At 41.2% G+C, this 15,108-nt stretch overlaps 1 protein-coding gene across 3 annotated transcripts in view; it reads right to left on the bottom strand.

The window, feature by feature from the left end:
- The window catches only part of PPIL6 (peptidylprolyl isomerase like 6), a 47,340-nt gene that overhangs the window by 3,604 nt on the left and 28,628 nt on the right, over positions 1-15,108 (bottom strand). For 2 of the 3 annotated variants that reach the window (XM_003898329.5, XM_021938013.2), the window contains exon 7: positions 4,612-4,747. In XM_003898329.5, coding sequence (XP_003898378.2) covers positions 4,612-4,747 — 136 coding nt within the window. Of the gene's footprint in view, positions 1-4,611; positions 4,748-6,945; positions 7,024-15,108 lie in introns of all 3 variants that reach the window. The other variant, XM_021938014.2, reaches the window with a different exon arrangement.

Consider the following 15,108-nt stretch of genomic DNA (forward strand, 5'->3'; position numbering starts at 1 on the left):
CCACATGTGGCCAGTGGCTGTCATACTAGGTCGTGCAGACTACAGGACATTTCCATCATCACAGAGAGTTCTACTGGACAGTGTTGGTCTGGACTCCTCTCAGGCCCTCACCCCCGACTCTAACTTCTTTTTTTTTGAGACAGAGTCTTACTCTGTCGCCAGGCTGGAGTGCAGTGGCGCAATCTTGGCTCACTACAACCTCCGCCTCCCAGGTTCGAGCATTCTCCTGCCTCAGCCTTCTGAGCAGCTGTAATTACAGGCACCTGCCACCATACCCGGCTAACTTTTTGTATTTTTAGTAGAGACGGGATTTCACCATGTTGGCCAGGATGGGCTTGATCTCCTGACCTCGTGATCAGCCCACCTCAGCCTCCCAAAGTGCTTCTTGACTCTTAACTTCTCAATGTCTTGAGTTTGTCCGCTTATCGCCTGCTCGTCTGTACTGCTGGTGCTTTAAAGCAGGACTTCATTTATAGCCTATTATAACCATAGCTTCTTAAGTGGTCTTGCTACTTCCTTTTCATTCTTTGCCAAATCATTCCTCACTTCTGCTAAAGAGATTTTTTCTTCAAAATGAGAAGCTGGTTGTATTGCTCACAATGTAAAATTCTCCCATGGTCCCCATCACCTTTGGGTGAGGCTCGTGCTCAGCAGCATGGCACCCGTGGTCCGTTGGGAGCTGGACCCTTGCTGACTCTTTTTTTTTCTTCTTTTTTTTTTTTTGAGATGGAGTCTCGCTCTGTTGCCCAGGCTGGAGTGCAGTGGCCAGATCTCAGCTCACTGCAAGCTCTGCCTCCCGGGTTGACGCCATTCTCCTGCCTCAGCCTCCTGAGTAGCTGGGACTACAGGCGCCCGCCACCTCGCCCGGCTAGTTTTTTTGTATTTTTTAGTAGAGACGGGGTTTCACCGTGTCAGCCAGGATGGTCTCGATCTCCTGACCTCGTGATCCGCCCGTCTCGGCCTCCCAAAGTGCTAGGATTACAGGCTTGAGCCACCGCTCCTGGCCAGCTGACCTCTTATCTAGCCTCCACCCTCTCCATTCTCCCCTAGGCACTAAGCTCTGCCCAGACCAGATGACTTGTAGATAAGATGCTCTCTTACTCCTCAGGGCCTCTCTGCAAAAGCTCTTCAATTTTCCTAAAACTGATTTGACTCATTGTAATTTCTAGCTTCTCTATCTGGCTAACTTCTACGTGACTTTTCACTCCTCAACTCACCTTCTCATGACACTTTCCATGACCCCCTCCCACCTTACAAGTCTCTTAAAATGAAATAATTCCCCCTCCAACTAACCCCCCTCTACCATGGGTGCATGTGAATGGAGAGCTTACAGGCTTGTTTTGTGATATTCTTTCCCTACGAGCCCACTGGGCCAGCCATGCTCTGTGGATTGCTACAGTCGTTCCTGAAGGACTTTCCCAGTATCATCCATCTGAGGGATCATGTGCCTGTCTTGGATGAGATCTCTCTGGACCTTGCTAACCATGTCTGGGCTTCCAAAAGCTCAGACATACCTGGGGATACTGAGAGATGATAGGGAAGAGGCAGCTCTACAACTGGGAAGGAAGGTATCCCTGAAGGAGCTCTATTTCATTAGTTTAAATAGATTATCTAGTTGCCTATGATGTTTTACCTTTCTGCTTTTCCCTTAGCGTTCTGTAAGGTCTTGTTTAAATATTCCAGCCCAGCCTCCACTGTGATTTGGAGACTTTTCTTTTTTTTAAATTTTGGAGATTTAAGGAATACACTGAGATCCTACTTGAGGCAGAATAGCAGAATAGAAGGAGGGCAGTGCCTCCCTGAGGCTAGAGTGACGATGATAAAAATTAGAGATTTCCCCAAGAGGAAGGTGGATCATAGAGAACAGGAACCATCAAAAGGAGACCGAGTGCTCTCCACTCCATTGCCACCCTGTAAGGCTCTGTGTTCACTTTGGTGAAAGGAGTTGGAGTTGGAGGGTGTTTTCTTACCCGTCTCCCAATGCACCCTTTACATGGTTTGCATAGCCCATGTCTCACTGTCACATAGCTATTGGCTATTTGACTTATTTTTCATAACATACTGTAAGCTCCCTGAAAAGCAGGGATTGTACACTGTCACTCTTTTTCCCCAGCACTGAGTACCATGAATGGCATACTGCAGGTGCCTAACAAAATTCTGTTTGAATGAGTTGAGAAAACAGCAGAAGTGAAGGCTGAACAAAGGATGTGGGGCCAGAGAGTGGAGGACCTGGAATGCCACTCTAGACTTCAGGCTGTGCAGATGTGAAGATGGTAATGGAGGCACTAAAAGTTTTAAAGCAGTCATGTTTGTGTTTGAAAAGGTACCTTTAGCTGAGATATAAAGGATCACCAGGAAGTTGGTAGAGGATAGAGACTGTCAGCAATATGACAGAGATTTAAATGATCCAAGAAATGTTATTTGGATTTAAATGATCCAAGAAATGTTATCTGGATTTAAAACTATTTTTTTTTCTTTGAAACGGAGTCTTACTCTGTTGTCAGACTGGAGTGCAGTGGTGCAATCTCGGCTCACTACAACCTCCACCTGCCGGGTTCAAGCAATTCTCCTGCCTCAGCCTCCTGAGTAGCTGGGACTACAGGTGTGCGCCTCCATGCCCAGCTAATTCTTGTATTTTTAGGAGAGACGGGGTTTCACCATGTTGGCCAGGCTGGTCTCGAACTCCTGGCCTCATGATCTGCCCACCTTGGCCTCCCAAAGTGCTGGGATTACAGGTGTGAGCCACTGCATCTGGCCTTAAAACTAATTTAATAATGCATTTTCAAACTGAGAATACAATTTATTTGGGACCAGGGAAAACTTAAGTCATTATTTTATGTTATGCATCTATTAATGTAATGTTATCTCTTTAAAGATATCCTATGGATGAAAATACACTTTCTATTTTTTCAACCTGGAAGTATCACAGAAAGCATTACATGAAAGGAATTATTGTAGTTAAAATGAACACTGGCATGAAATTCCAGGTGCTGGAGCGTCAGTAATTATCCCTATGGAGTGGGTGGAACAAATCTAACAGTTATTCAGAAAAATCCGAACACTTTACACTATCTCAGGGAAGATGAAGTAAGCCCTGCCTCATATTCATTCAGTAATTAAAGAGAGATATGAAACACTGGAGTGATGAAAAGTATTTCCATCATCCATTTTAGGTCCACATGCCTTTAAGCATCTTGCTAACAATATTCTAATAATAACTATTACCTGTGATGTTTCCATATTTAAAATCGTTCAGTAAAAATAGTTACATGTAACTTGACTAGTTTTCATCTACCTCTTCATGATGTACATGGACAATTAATTAAATGACTTCACCTCTTCACTTCTACATATTAGTATATCTATATTATTAAGCACTGTGGTATGATTCATAGTAATAAAGAATTGATAATATCCTTAAGGCTGAAGACTGATAGGTGGATAGAGACACAGAAAGAACATTATTATGACTATGCCTAAATGGTTTCTGTTTTTATTTTTTTATTTTGTCTTATATATATTTTTTGAGGTAGGGTCTCATTCTGTTGCCCAGGCTGGAGTACAGTGGTACAATCATGGCTCCCAGGCTCAAGCAATCCTCCCACCTAAACTTCGTCAGTAGCTGGGACTACAGGCACATACCACCACACCCAGCTAATTTTATGTATTTATTATTTTATTTATTTATTTATTTTTTGAGACAGATCTTGCTCTGTCGCCCAGGATGGAGTGCAGTGCACTCATTGCAACCTCTGTCACTGCAACCTCTGTCTCCCGGGTTCGAGCAATTATCCTGCCTCAGCCTCCCAAGTAGCTGGGACTACAGGTGCACGCCACCAGGCCTGGCTAAATTTTTGTATTTTTAGTAGAGACGGGGTTTTGCCATATTGGCCAGGCTGGTCTCGAACTCCTGGCCTCAAGTGGTCTGCCTGCCTCAGCCTCCCAAAATGCTGGGATTATAGGTGTGAGCCACTGCACCCGGCCTATTTATTTATTTTTGAGACAGAGTCTTGCTCTGTCACCTAGGCTGGAGTGCAGTGGCATGATCTTGGCTCACTGCAACCACCTCCCATGTTCATGTGATTCTCCTGCCTCAGCCTCTGGAGTAGCTGGGATTACAGGCACACACCACCATGCTTAACTAATTTTTGTATTTTTAGCAGAGACGGGGTTTTACCATGTTGGGCAGGCTGCTCTGGAACTCCTGGCCTTAAGTAATTCACCTGCCTTGGTCTGCCAAAGTGCTGAGATTACAGGCATGAGCCACCATGCCCGCCCAGCTAATTTTTAATTTTTTTGTAGAGATGGTGTCTCACTGTGTTGCCCAGGCTGGTCTTGAACTCCTGGGCTCAAGCAATTCCCGACCTCAACCTCCAAAAGTGCTGTGATTACAAGCCTGAGCCACTGTGTCTGGCCATTTTCTATGTTTTTATAGATAGCAAACTTCTTTGCAAAATATTTCTTAAATACTTTTGTCTCTATTTGTATTATTTTTGCATTTAAGCCCTATTTTTAGCTACCTATACACTATATACAATACTTATCCAAATATTTTTAAATGACATTTTTACAGGTGTGAATATTATATAGACAGATCTACAATATACATACCCAAAAGCCACAAATTTTCTGTCTAGATAAGGAGTTGCTTGCAGTGTGATATAGAATTGTGACCCGTTGCTGTGACGGCCTTTGTTGGCCATTCCAAGTACTCCTCTTTTATTATGAGGAACTGAAAAGTTTTCATCTGGGAAAGACAATAATCAGTAGGTCATTAGCACATTTCTATTATCTCAATTTATTGTAACATATAAGGAACAAATAGAACCCTTGGTAACACTCTCAATCATATTTATCAATGGATTCCAAATTGTAAATACTCTATTTATTTCAAATTACTTTCAAACATTCAAATGGGCTGTTAAAAAAAATAAACTGTAAAACCTCATTAGAACTATTGGAGCATTCAGTTTTAGTTTGTCTTTACCATAAACAAGTGTGCTAAGAAAATTAATAATGTACAAGGAAATATATACAGTATTCTAATCAAGAATAAAGGTCAGCAAACTTTCTCATGCTGTTTTGGTATTTCTTTCAAACTACCACCACGCTCATTAAAAACACCACCTCTGAGAAGTCTTTTGTGGATCTGACCTTTCCCCTGAACCCCAAGCATCTTACACATAGTTCTTGGACAGTCCTTATAACACTCTATGTAATTATTGGTTTACATGACGTTTCTTCTCTAGTAGGTGAAGGCAGGAACCGTGTCTCCTCGTGGCTTTGGCTCCAGGCTTCCTAGCACATTGATTGGCATAAGTGTGGCCCTAAATGTTTGGGCAGCTTTCCATTCCATGTAGTTTTAAAATGTTGATGATGAAAGGAAATTAATTATGTTTATTTTTAGTAATCTTCAAATAAATTTTAATCTGAAACCTTGTTTGGATCGACCAAGATTTTGTGGAAAGCAATAGCTATTTTAGCGTAAGATTTTGAAGTAAAAGGAGTTGTATGGTGATTATCAGGCAACCAATTTGAAGACGTACCATTCCCAGCTTTGCCTCCAAGTTCAAATACACAGAATGAAATAACGGATGAGAAATTCAGTGAAAATTTTCATTCAATAACTTCATAAATTTCTGAGAATAACTGAGAAATATGAATATTAACTGTCTATAAGATTTTATTAAACTATAATTGCTGTTACTATTTTAAGTTTCAAAACTAAGCAAACTAAGTGATTAAGCCATACCTGGGGTAGTTTCTTTCAGCCTGTTAAGTTGAAAACTGAATAAAGACCCCTGAAACCTTATGAAATGCTAATGAGGCATTTTTGAACAAGTAAGTCTATATAATTACGCTGATGCTCCTTATTCATTTCAGTGAAATAAAGAAAAAAGCTCATTAATTTCACAGAAAATTGCATGAAATGGAAATCTGCCCACAGCAAAGATTCAGAGAGTTTTAACAGAATGGTATTTGTCATTGCTTCTACATATTCTGATTTATTTTTCTTAAATTCTGTAAAAATTGGGAAGAAAATTGATAGAGTTGTAACATTTTTATCAAAAATTTTGTGATTGTGGGAAATTTTAAAGCAGTTAATCATAATACCTATCAAAAAATTGGTACCTATGTGAAAGCCCACGTATAAAACAGTTCAAAAAGTGCCTAGAGCAGCCAGGCACAGTGCCTCACACCTGTAACCCCAGCACTTTGGGTGGCCAAGGTGGGTGGATCGCTTGAGGCCAGGAGTTCAAGACCAGTCTGGCCAACATGGCAAAACCCCGTCTCTACTAAAAACACAAAAATTAGCTGGGCATGGTGGTGCATGCCTGTAATCCCAGACACTTAGGAGGCTGAGGCACAACAATCGCTTGAACCCAGGAGGTGGAGGTTGCAGTGAGCTGAGATTGTGCCAATGCACTCCAGTCTGGGTGACAGAGAGAGACTCAGTCTCAAAAAAAAAAAAAAAAAATGCCTAGAGCCCTCTCATCTCCTGAACACATTTATTTAGGAGAGCATGGAAATCCTTAGAGACAATTTGAGAAGCATTGCTATAAAGGGACAGAATAAATTACATTTTTAAAAGGTGCAGGTAGTCGCTGACTTAGAAACTTAAAAATGTATGGACCTGAAAAAAAGTGTGAAAACTAAATGACTATGTGTGGATTCTCTAAGTCCAGAATGTGTATGTGAATCTTAAGAACCTGAGGCTATGCTACTTCCAGTCAGGCAGTAATGCCAGGGCCTACGGAAACCACTCAGTGGTCATGCCATAACTGGCCTACTTGGCATGATCTTGTATGCATCAAATAAAATGATGTGTAAGAAAGAACCATTAACTCTAACTAGCTTTGCAGACATAAAGTATTACAAGAGTAATTTACATGTTCTTTTGTTCTGCCGCGTCTCTCCGACTCAACTCTTTAACCGTCTGCTCACCTCGGTATTTCTCGATCTTCCCAACCCCTCTGCTTTCCTTCTGCCTCTTTTCACTTCTCTTCAAGCTTCCATAAAGCTCTAAAATTCAAGAGCTATAATTTTAATTTAAATCAAATTTAATTTTTTTAGAGAAGGCATTGTGCTAGTTGTCCAGACTGGTCTTGAACTCCTGGGCTCAAGGGCTCCTGTCTCAACCTCCTGAGTAGCTGGGACTACAGGTGTGTGCTACCACACCTGGCTAGCTATAATTTTTTTTTTAAAAAAATTATTTACTAATGTAAAGTTCCCTGATTTTTTTTCTAATAGTAAATTTTTGGTACATTTCATTTAACACTTAAAACATTAAGTTGCTTTATACTTCCATGATAACAAAATGCACCCTTTGGCAGTAAACAGCACTGCTGAAGGCGGCTGAGCCTCTTTAGGTTTAAATAGAGTGAAAGCCCCCATAGAGGAATTTTTGTCCTCTTTGTTTGGTGAGGAGTGAGGCCAGTGGTCAGTAAATAGGTTTGATTCAAGCCTATTTTCTCCTGAGTGTTTCTGCCAGGGATAAAGTATGAGTGGGAACAACCTACACAGAAACCAATAGCTGAAACTTGCCTGAGTAGGAGCCTATTTATTTAGGACTTTAAAAGTTGTGATTCAAAACAAAGCAAAACAGACTTTCCCTAGGTTAAAAAAAAATTAACTCGTTTATAAAATAATAATCTAATTAAATGATACATTATTTATTGCATTATTTTTGTGTTAAGCTTAATAAAAGTGAATTTTGTGGTTGCAGTTTTTCGCAGCCCCGGTTTTAATTCTGCATCTCATGGAAATAGGACCCCATGAGAGAAATGTGGAGGAAGGACTGGCTGGCTGCTGCCTTCACATTCTCGGGCAGGTGAAGGGATGAGGGAGACAGACCCATGCCTTAGCTGTTCTGAGGACTAGCCGTGCTCTCACTTTCACAGTTACTCATCTTTCCTTCTGGAACATCTCTCCTTCCCACTTGATTGCTTCCTGGATTTTTTATAATTTTATGCTACCAGACCAACCGAATAATAAACACTTCACTGAACGCACTGGGACTCCATGGGCACAGTGAGGACAGCAAACACTCTATCTGGAGACCAAATACTACAACAGTCTGAGGAAGGGGCGAGGGATAATCAGCAGAGACTCAGGGGGGTCTAGGGGGTCAGGCGAGGAGATGAGTGAACAGATCAATCCCCTACTGGACAGGAGGCCTATGTTCCATCTGAGGCTGTGCCTCCAAGCACAAAGTATTTGGGTGCTCTGATAATGGCTGTGGGGTGGAGAGGTACAGTGGATTCTCATCAGGGATTGGGGCCAGGAGAGTCCTTTCCCCATCTGCAATGTGTTGCTGCAGATGCAACTCAAAGCTTCTCTGTGTCTCCGCGTCCAACTTTCCCGGCAGCTATTCTTTCTTTTCCCACGGCACTCAGTTCCTTCCTCTCTAACAGCAACTGGCACAGCACCTGTAGTTGATCTGTTTTAACATCTGCCTGCACAAAACCACTACAAGCCTTCAGAGTAGAAACTCGGTTATACCGTCTTTGTTGCCACAGGCCCTAGCACCATGTGGAAACCTACCTTGGAGTTTAGTATTTTATGAATGACTAAAGGAATGGTGTCACTTGCATGCTTTCATTTGATAAAGCTGTCTGCAGGAATTTGGAAGGAAAGTAGCTATTACTTTTCCCTTTCACTGTGGCCATCGATTCAATAAAGATATCTTTCCGGCCGGGCGCGGTGGCTCTTGCCTGTAATCCCAGCACTTTGGGAGGCCAAGGTGGGTAGGTCACGAGGTCAGGAGTTTGAGACCAGCCTGACCACCACGGTGAAACCCCATCTCTACTAACAACACAAAAAAATCAGCTGGGCATGGTGGCACGCATCTGTAATCCCAGCTGCTCAGGAGGCTGAGGTAGGAGACTCACTTGAACCCGGGAGGTGGAGGTTGCAATAAGCCGAGATCATGCCATTGCACTCCAGCATGGGTGACAGAGAGAGACTCCATCTCAAAAAAAAAAAAAAAAAATATATATATATATATACACACACACACATATATATATTTCCAGAACCTTTTCATTGTATTAAAATATAGACACAAAAAGCCACAGAAAACTAATGTATAAAGTTATTATAAGGCAAATACCCTTTTAACTACTACTCAGGCCAAGAAAAGAAACTTTGCTAGCCTCTGCCCAAAGTTCCTTGTCAAGCCCCTCTCTCACCCAGAAGGAACCATTCCCCCGACTTTTATATAACTATGCACTTAATGTTTCCTTATAGTTTTAACATCCAAATATGTATCCCTAAGCACTATAGCCTTTCCCATTTAAAAAATTGGTTATGCTTTTTAAGCCTCTTTTAATCTGCAGGTTCTTGCCTCCATCTCTTTCTTTTCCTTACATTTATCTATTACTAATGAACCTCAGCTGTTTAACCTCGAGAATTTCTCCCAGTCTGCAGTCTGTTGATTGCACACATGGTACATTCCAGCATGTTGCTCTGTCCTTTGTCCTGTCAGTTCTGCCAAAATACTTGTTTTGAAAATGCACATGTGCTTCAACTTGATGTATACATTAGGGAAAGCCTTGTGCATTATGAATTTCGCCCCCACTTACATTCTTCCACCATGAGAAACACTAGGGAAATGAAAACTGCATTCAGCTACACGGAGCCACATAGGAACACACACACCTCAGGTATCTACCAGCTGCTCTGGAGCTGTGCTGAGCCTCTCCTACCCACATCTAGGGTTCCGCCACTTCAAAATTGCTCAAAAGCTGCAACTCTTCCCATGCCCACCTTCACGAACTTCAGGTCTTTTACAAGGTATGTATGTTTCGTGACCATTTAACATACGTAAAACTGTATTGCTGGGTTTTGGGGGTTACTATCCTGTTTTTTAATGCCATCAAGAAAGTTTTTCTTAAACCTCATTTTCACAATAAACTCAGTGGTTTTTATTGTACAATGCTGCAAAGTGTAGATTTTTTTGGTTTGTGTGTTGTTTTTCGAGGCAGGGTCTCACTCTGTCACCCAGGATGGAGTCCATCATGGCTCCATGATCATGATGATCATGGCTCACTGCAGCCTTGGACCTCTCCAGCTTGAGATCCTCCTACCTCAACCTACCAAGCGCTAGGACCGCAGGTGCACGCCACCATGCCCAGCTAATTTTTTTTTTTTTTTAAGAGATGGGATCTCGTTATGTTACCCTGGCTGGTTTTGAACTCCTGGGCTCAAGCAATCCTCCCACTTCAGCCTCCCAAAGTGCTGGGATTACAAGCATGAGACACCATGTCTGGCCAAAGTGTGGAGATTTTTTAGGAACACATATGTCGCATTACAACAGAACTGACTGTATATCTTGCAAATTGGCAGCTGAGTCCAGAGGCTTAATCAGACTCATATTATTTGGTAGTGTGTTCTTTCAACAGAAGCCTCATCATGTCTGGTTGTCTCTGTTTTTGTGAAATTAGCAGACTGATGCAGCAAATGCTAAGACCCATTATTTCACTGGGGGCAGCAAAATGGTGACGTTCCAATTCTATTACTTCCTTTTCACTTATCAGTGGCAATACTTTTATAAAGAGATGTTTCCCCTTATCTACAATTTAGTACAGTTCATATAGGAAAGGTGGGTACTTGATTCTTTCCCTATACTTCCCACTTTTCATGATAAATTCATTTCCTAGTATTCCTCCAAAGGTAACCCATTAGCCTTTATTTGATAATATAATTATAAACTCACAGATTCGAAATATTTGTTGGGTTTTGATCAAATGCAATTACTATTGTTTGTGAAGCTCAAATTACTCCATCTTTGGTCAGTGAGACCCTCTTGAAATTGGCTCCTGAGGCCTGTTGACATGACCCCAGTAATCTTTCAGAAAAGAAATCTCTGCACTTTGCAGCATTGTACAACAAAGGCCACTTTTGCTATCTAATAGAACATGAGGTTCCAGGCTCATTTTGTAGATTTCCTCCCTGAGATCTGGCATCTGCCATTTCTCCCACAGACTCTGGTTTCTTTAAGTGAGAAATGACATTTCAAAGCAACAATCTAAATTCTAGGACTACCCATTGCTACTGAGTTGTGGTCATTGTTTATAGACCTTTTCAGTGAAATATATATAGACATTTGATACTTCTTGAGTTTAAAGTCATGTTCAGGACTATAGAATATTCTTATTAGCCTCTATTATATTTCATCTCTATCTTCTTTCTTCCACATTGAGAATCCTGATTCTCAAGGACAAAGAAAATGATGAAATTTGAATATTCCATAATTACTCAATGACTTTATCCCACATTACATATACAACAGTCTCAAAATAACAATACTAAAAATATCATCACCAGTGTACTTTACTGAGATTAACTAAAAAATAAAACTTGTATATATTCATTTTCTTCTATTTTTTAAATAGACGATATCTCCACTGCCCAAGCATATCATCATTACACAGCATACTCTCACTCTTTGAGATGGGGTCTTGCTATGTTGCCCAGGCTGGTCTCAAGCTCCTGGGCTCAAGCAATCCTCCTGCCTCAGCCTCCCAAGTAGGTGGGACTAACGGTGCATGCTGCCATACCTGGCATACTCCTCACTGAATATGGTAAAATCACAAATAATAATATGATTAATCCTCACCACCAGTTGTGTCAAGGTCTCTCTTATTATTAATATTTGGTTGTGTGAAATTCATTCTATGGCAGATTCTGCAGAAAGGGCTAATGGCAACGCTATTCCCTGAAGCCTTCCATGTTGATAAACCTGTGTGCCCTTTATAATTCAACATCAGTTTGACTGGATATAAAATCCTTGCTCACGTTTCCTTTGCTTGAGTTCATAAATATATTATTCCACTTTCTTCTAGTATAAAGTGTTGCTGTCAAAGAATATGATAATCTAATTTTCTTTCCCTTATAAATCACTTGTTCTTTTTGCCTAGATGTCCAAATAATTTTTCAATGTCCAATAATGTTATGAACAAATAAGTCTTGGTGTTGGTTGTTCTGCTTCAAATTGTCAGGTTCATGGTATGCATTTTCAATAAGTGGTTTCAATTTTTTACAGATACTTTTATTTGAGGTATAAACATTTTCACTTGAGATATATAAATATTTTTACTTACAGTATAAACATATGCTTGAGGTATACACAATTGTCAAAATGCATCAAACATCTAAGATATGTGTGTTTTATTAAAATTTAATAAATGTACCTTTGATGTTCAGTTTTATGCTGTATAATCATCTTCATGGTTGCTGGATTTGTCATGAACATTCCCAGGATAGAGAGTTCTATCTTCTGGCTTATCTGAGAAATCGCACTACCATCCCCCTGACCTCCTAACTAACAACAGTGATCTTCAAATCCCAAACCCCTACTTGTTAAATGGAACTATCCCCCACTTAACGGATTCCACTTGAAACCCCTGCCACCATTACCTGGACCTGGGAAATTGGGTATCTATATCTCCAGTGCACTAATGATTCTATCTTTTGCATTCACTGTTGTGTTCATGCCACAAGAGCGGAAGCCTCCCTGTGATGCTCTGATTCAACTTTAGTTGCCACATTCCCAAGGCCACAGCAAGGTAAATGGGATTCCACTTGTAAGGGAAGAGACCACATATGGTGCCTTCTGGATCAGAACATATAAGGGAAAAACAACTGCCTAGTCTGGGAAGGTGGGAGTACTGTCCCCTTCTGGAAAACAAAGAGTGTCCCGCCACCCCCATTGGAACAGGAGAAATATATCTCTATAGACACAACTTCGCAGCAAAGCATAAATACCACACCCCGTAGGGCTTCTGTTTGTGCCCCAACTGGCTCATTTTTGTTTGTGGCATGAATGGAAAGAAGTTACAACCTGAACTGCTCCCAACTCCCTAGGGAGTCACCTGTTCTCTTAGGAGCAGTTTTCCTTTGTATATCAAAAACTTGGAACAGAGGTGAATGTATGCTGGCCACTCTTGCCCCTCCAGGAGTCACTGTCTGTAACCCCATAACACCGAAGAATACCAGAAGTAAGTGAGTAATAGGAGTAATTCTGGCAGGAATTGGCAGTGACAGGACTAGCAGCACCCTGGGGCAGCTTTGCCTACCATGAGTCAACTCTAATGAACTTGACTCAATTTAGAATCCTTAGCCACCAACACAGGTCAGGTATTAAAGGGAATTCAAGAGTCCTTAGGCTCTTTGGCAAACGCAGTTCTCGATAACAGACTAGCATTGGATTATTTACAGGATGAACACGGTGGAGTCTGTGTAGTTATTAATAAAACCTGCTGAACATATTTTAACAACTCTAGACAAGTTGAGATTAACATTCAAAAGATCTATGAACAAGCTACCTGGTTACACAGATATAACCAGGGCACTGACCCCAACTATAGCTGGTCAACTATCAAGTGCTTTCCCAAGTCCCACCTGGTTTTTACCTCTCGTAGAACCTTGGATAGTTATCTTTTTGTTTCTAATTTTTGGCCCTTGCTTATTTAACCTCTTAGTAAAAGTTTGTGTTTTCTAGATTACAACAGTTCCAGGTAAAAAACAATGCTGGCACAAGGCTTCCAACCTATCCCATCTACTGACCTGGAGAATTAAAGTGTCCTGCCTGTGGGCCCCTTACATCAGGTATTCAGAGATTTTTTTACTCCTCCAGTGCTAGGCAGGGCCTATCCTAGGCCCATGAGCTCAGCAGGAAGCAGTTACAGAAGACTGGCCTTTACCCTTCTGCAGCCCCCTTAAGATTAAGGAGGAGGACCTAATTTCTGAGGGGGAGATGAGGTAGGAGGCAGGACTTGACTCCAGAGGTGGGGCTCAGACAATGGACCAGATTGAGGACTAGCTAAAATAGGGCCAGGGTGAAAGCACCTTTCAATCAGACCTGTCCATCAGTATGCCATGTCAATTTACTGTTGCCATGGCAACACCTGGGCATTATTGGTCTTTTCCATGGTATCTAATGATCCAAAAGTTACTATCCCTTTCCTGCATAAACTGCCCCTTAATCTGCATGTAATTAAAAGTGGGTATAAATGTGACTGTAAAACCGTCCTGAGCTGCTACTCTCTGTCTGCGGGTTAGCCCTGCTCTGCAGGAGCAGTCACGGAGCTATAACACCACCAGAGCTGTAACACTGCCTGTTCAATAAAGCTGTTTTCTTTTAAAAAGGAATTACCAATGACATTCTTCATGGAAATAGAAAAAACAATCCTAAAATTTACATAGAACCACCAAAGACTCAGAATAGCCAAAGCTATCTTAAGCAAAAAGAACAAAACTGAAGGAATCACATTACCTGACTTCAAATTATACTACAGAGCCATAGTAACCAAGACAGTATGGTACTGGCATAAAAACAGACACACAGACCAACGGAACACAATAGATAACCCAGAAACAAATCCACACACTCATAGTGAACTCGTACTCATTTTCGACAAAGGTGCCAAGAACATAAGCTGAGGAAAACACTTCAATAAATAATACTGGGAAAACTGGATATCCATATGCAGAAGAATGAAACTAGACCCCTACCTCTCACCATATACAAAAATTAAATCAAAATGGATTAAAGACTTAAATATAAGCCCTCAAGCTATGAAACTACTACAGGAAAACATCGGGGAAACTCTCTGGACAAATGGGATCATATCAAGTTAAAAAGCTTCTGCACAACAAAGGAAACAATCAACAAAGTGAAGAGATGGCTGGGTGTGGTAGCTCATACCTGTAATTCCAGCACTTTGGTAGGCTGTGGCGGGTAGATCACGAGGTCAGGAGTTCAAGACCAGCCTGGCCAACGTGGTGAAACCCTGTCTCTACTAAAAATACAAAAATTAGCCAGGCGTGGTTGTGTGCGTCTGTAATCCCAGCTATTTGGGAGGCTGAGGGAGGAGAATTGCTTGAACCCAGGTGGCAGAGGTTGCAGTGAGCTGAGATGGCACCATTGCATTCTATCCTGGGTGACAGAGTGAAACTCTGTCTCAAAAAAACAAACAAAAAACCCACAGAAAATATTTGTAAACTACCCATCTGACAAGGGATTAATAACCAGAATATATAAGGAGCTCAAATAACTCTATAGGAAAAAACCTAATAATCAGATTACAAAATGGGCAAAAGATT

Source organism: Papio anubis, chromosome 6 (genome assembly GCF_008728515.1).
Source record: "Papio anubis isolate 15944 chromosome 6, Panubis1.0, whole genome shotgun sequence".
In the NCBI taxonomy this organism is placed as follows: domain Eukaryota; kingdom Metazoa; phylum Chordata; class Mammalia; order Primates; family Cercopithecidae; genus Papio; species Papio anubis.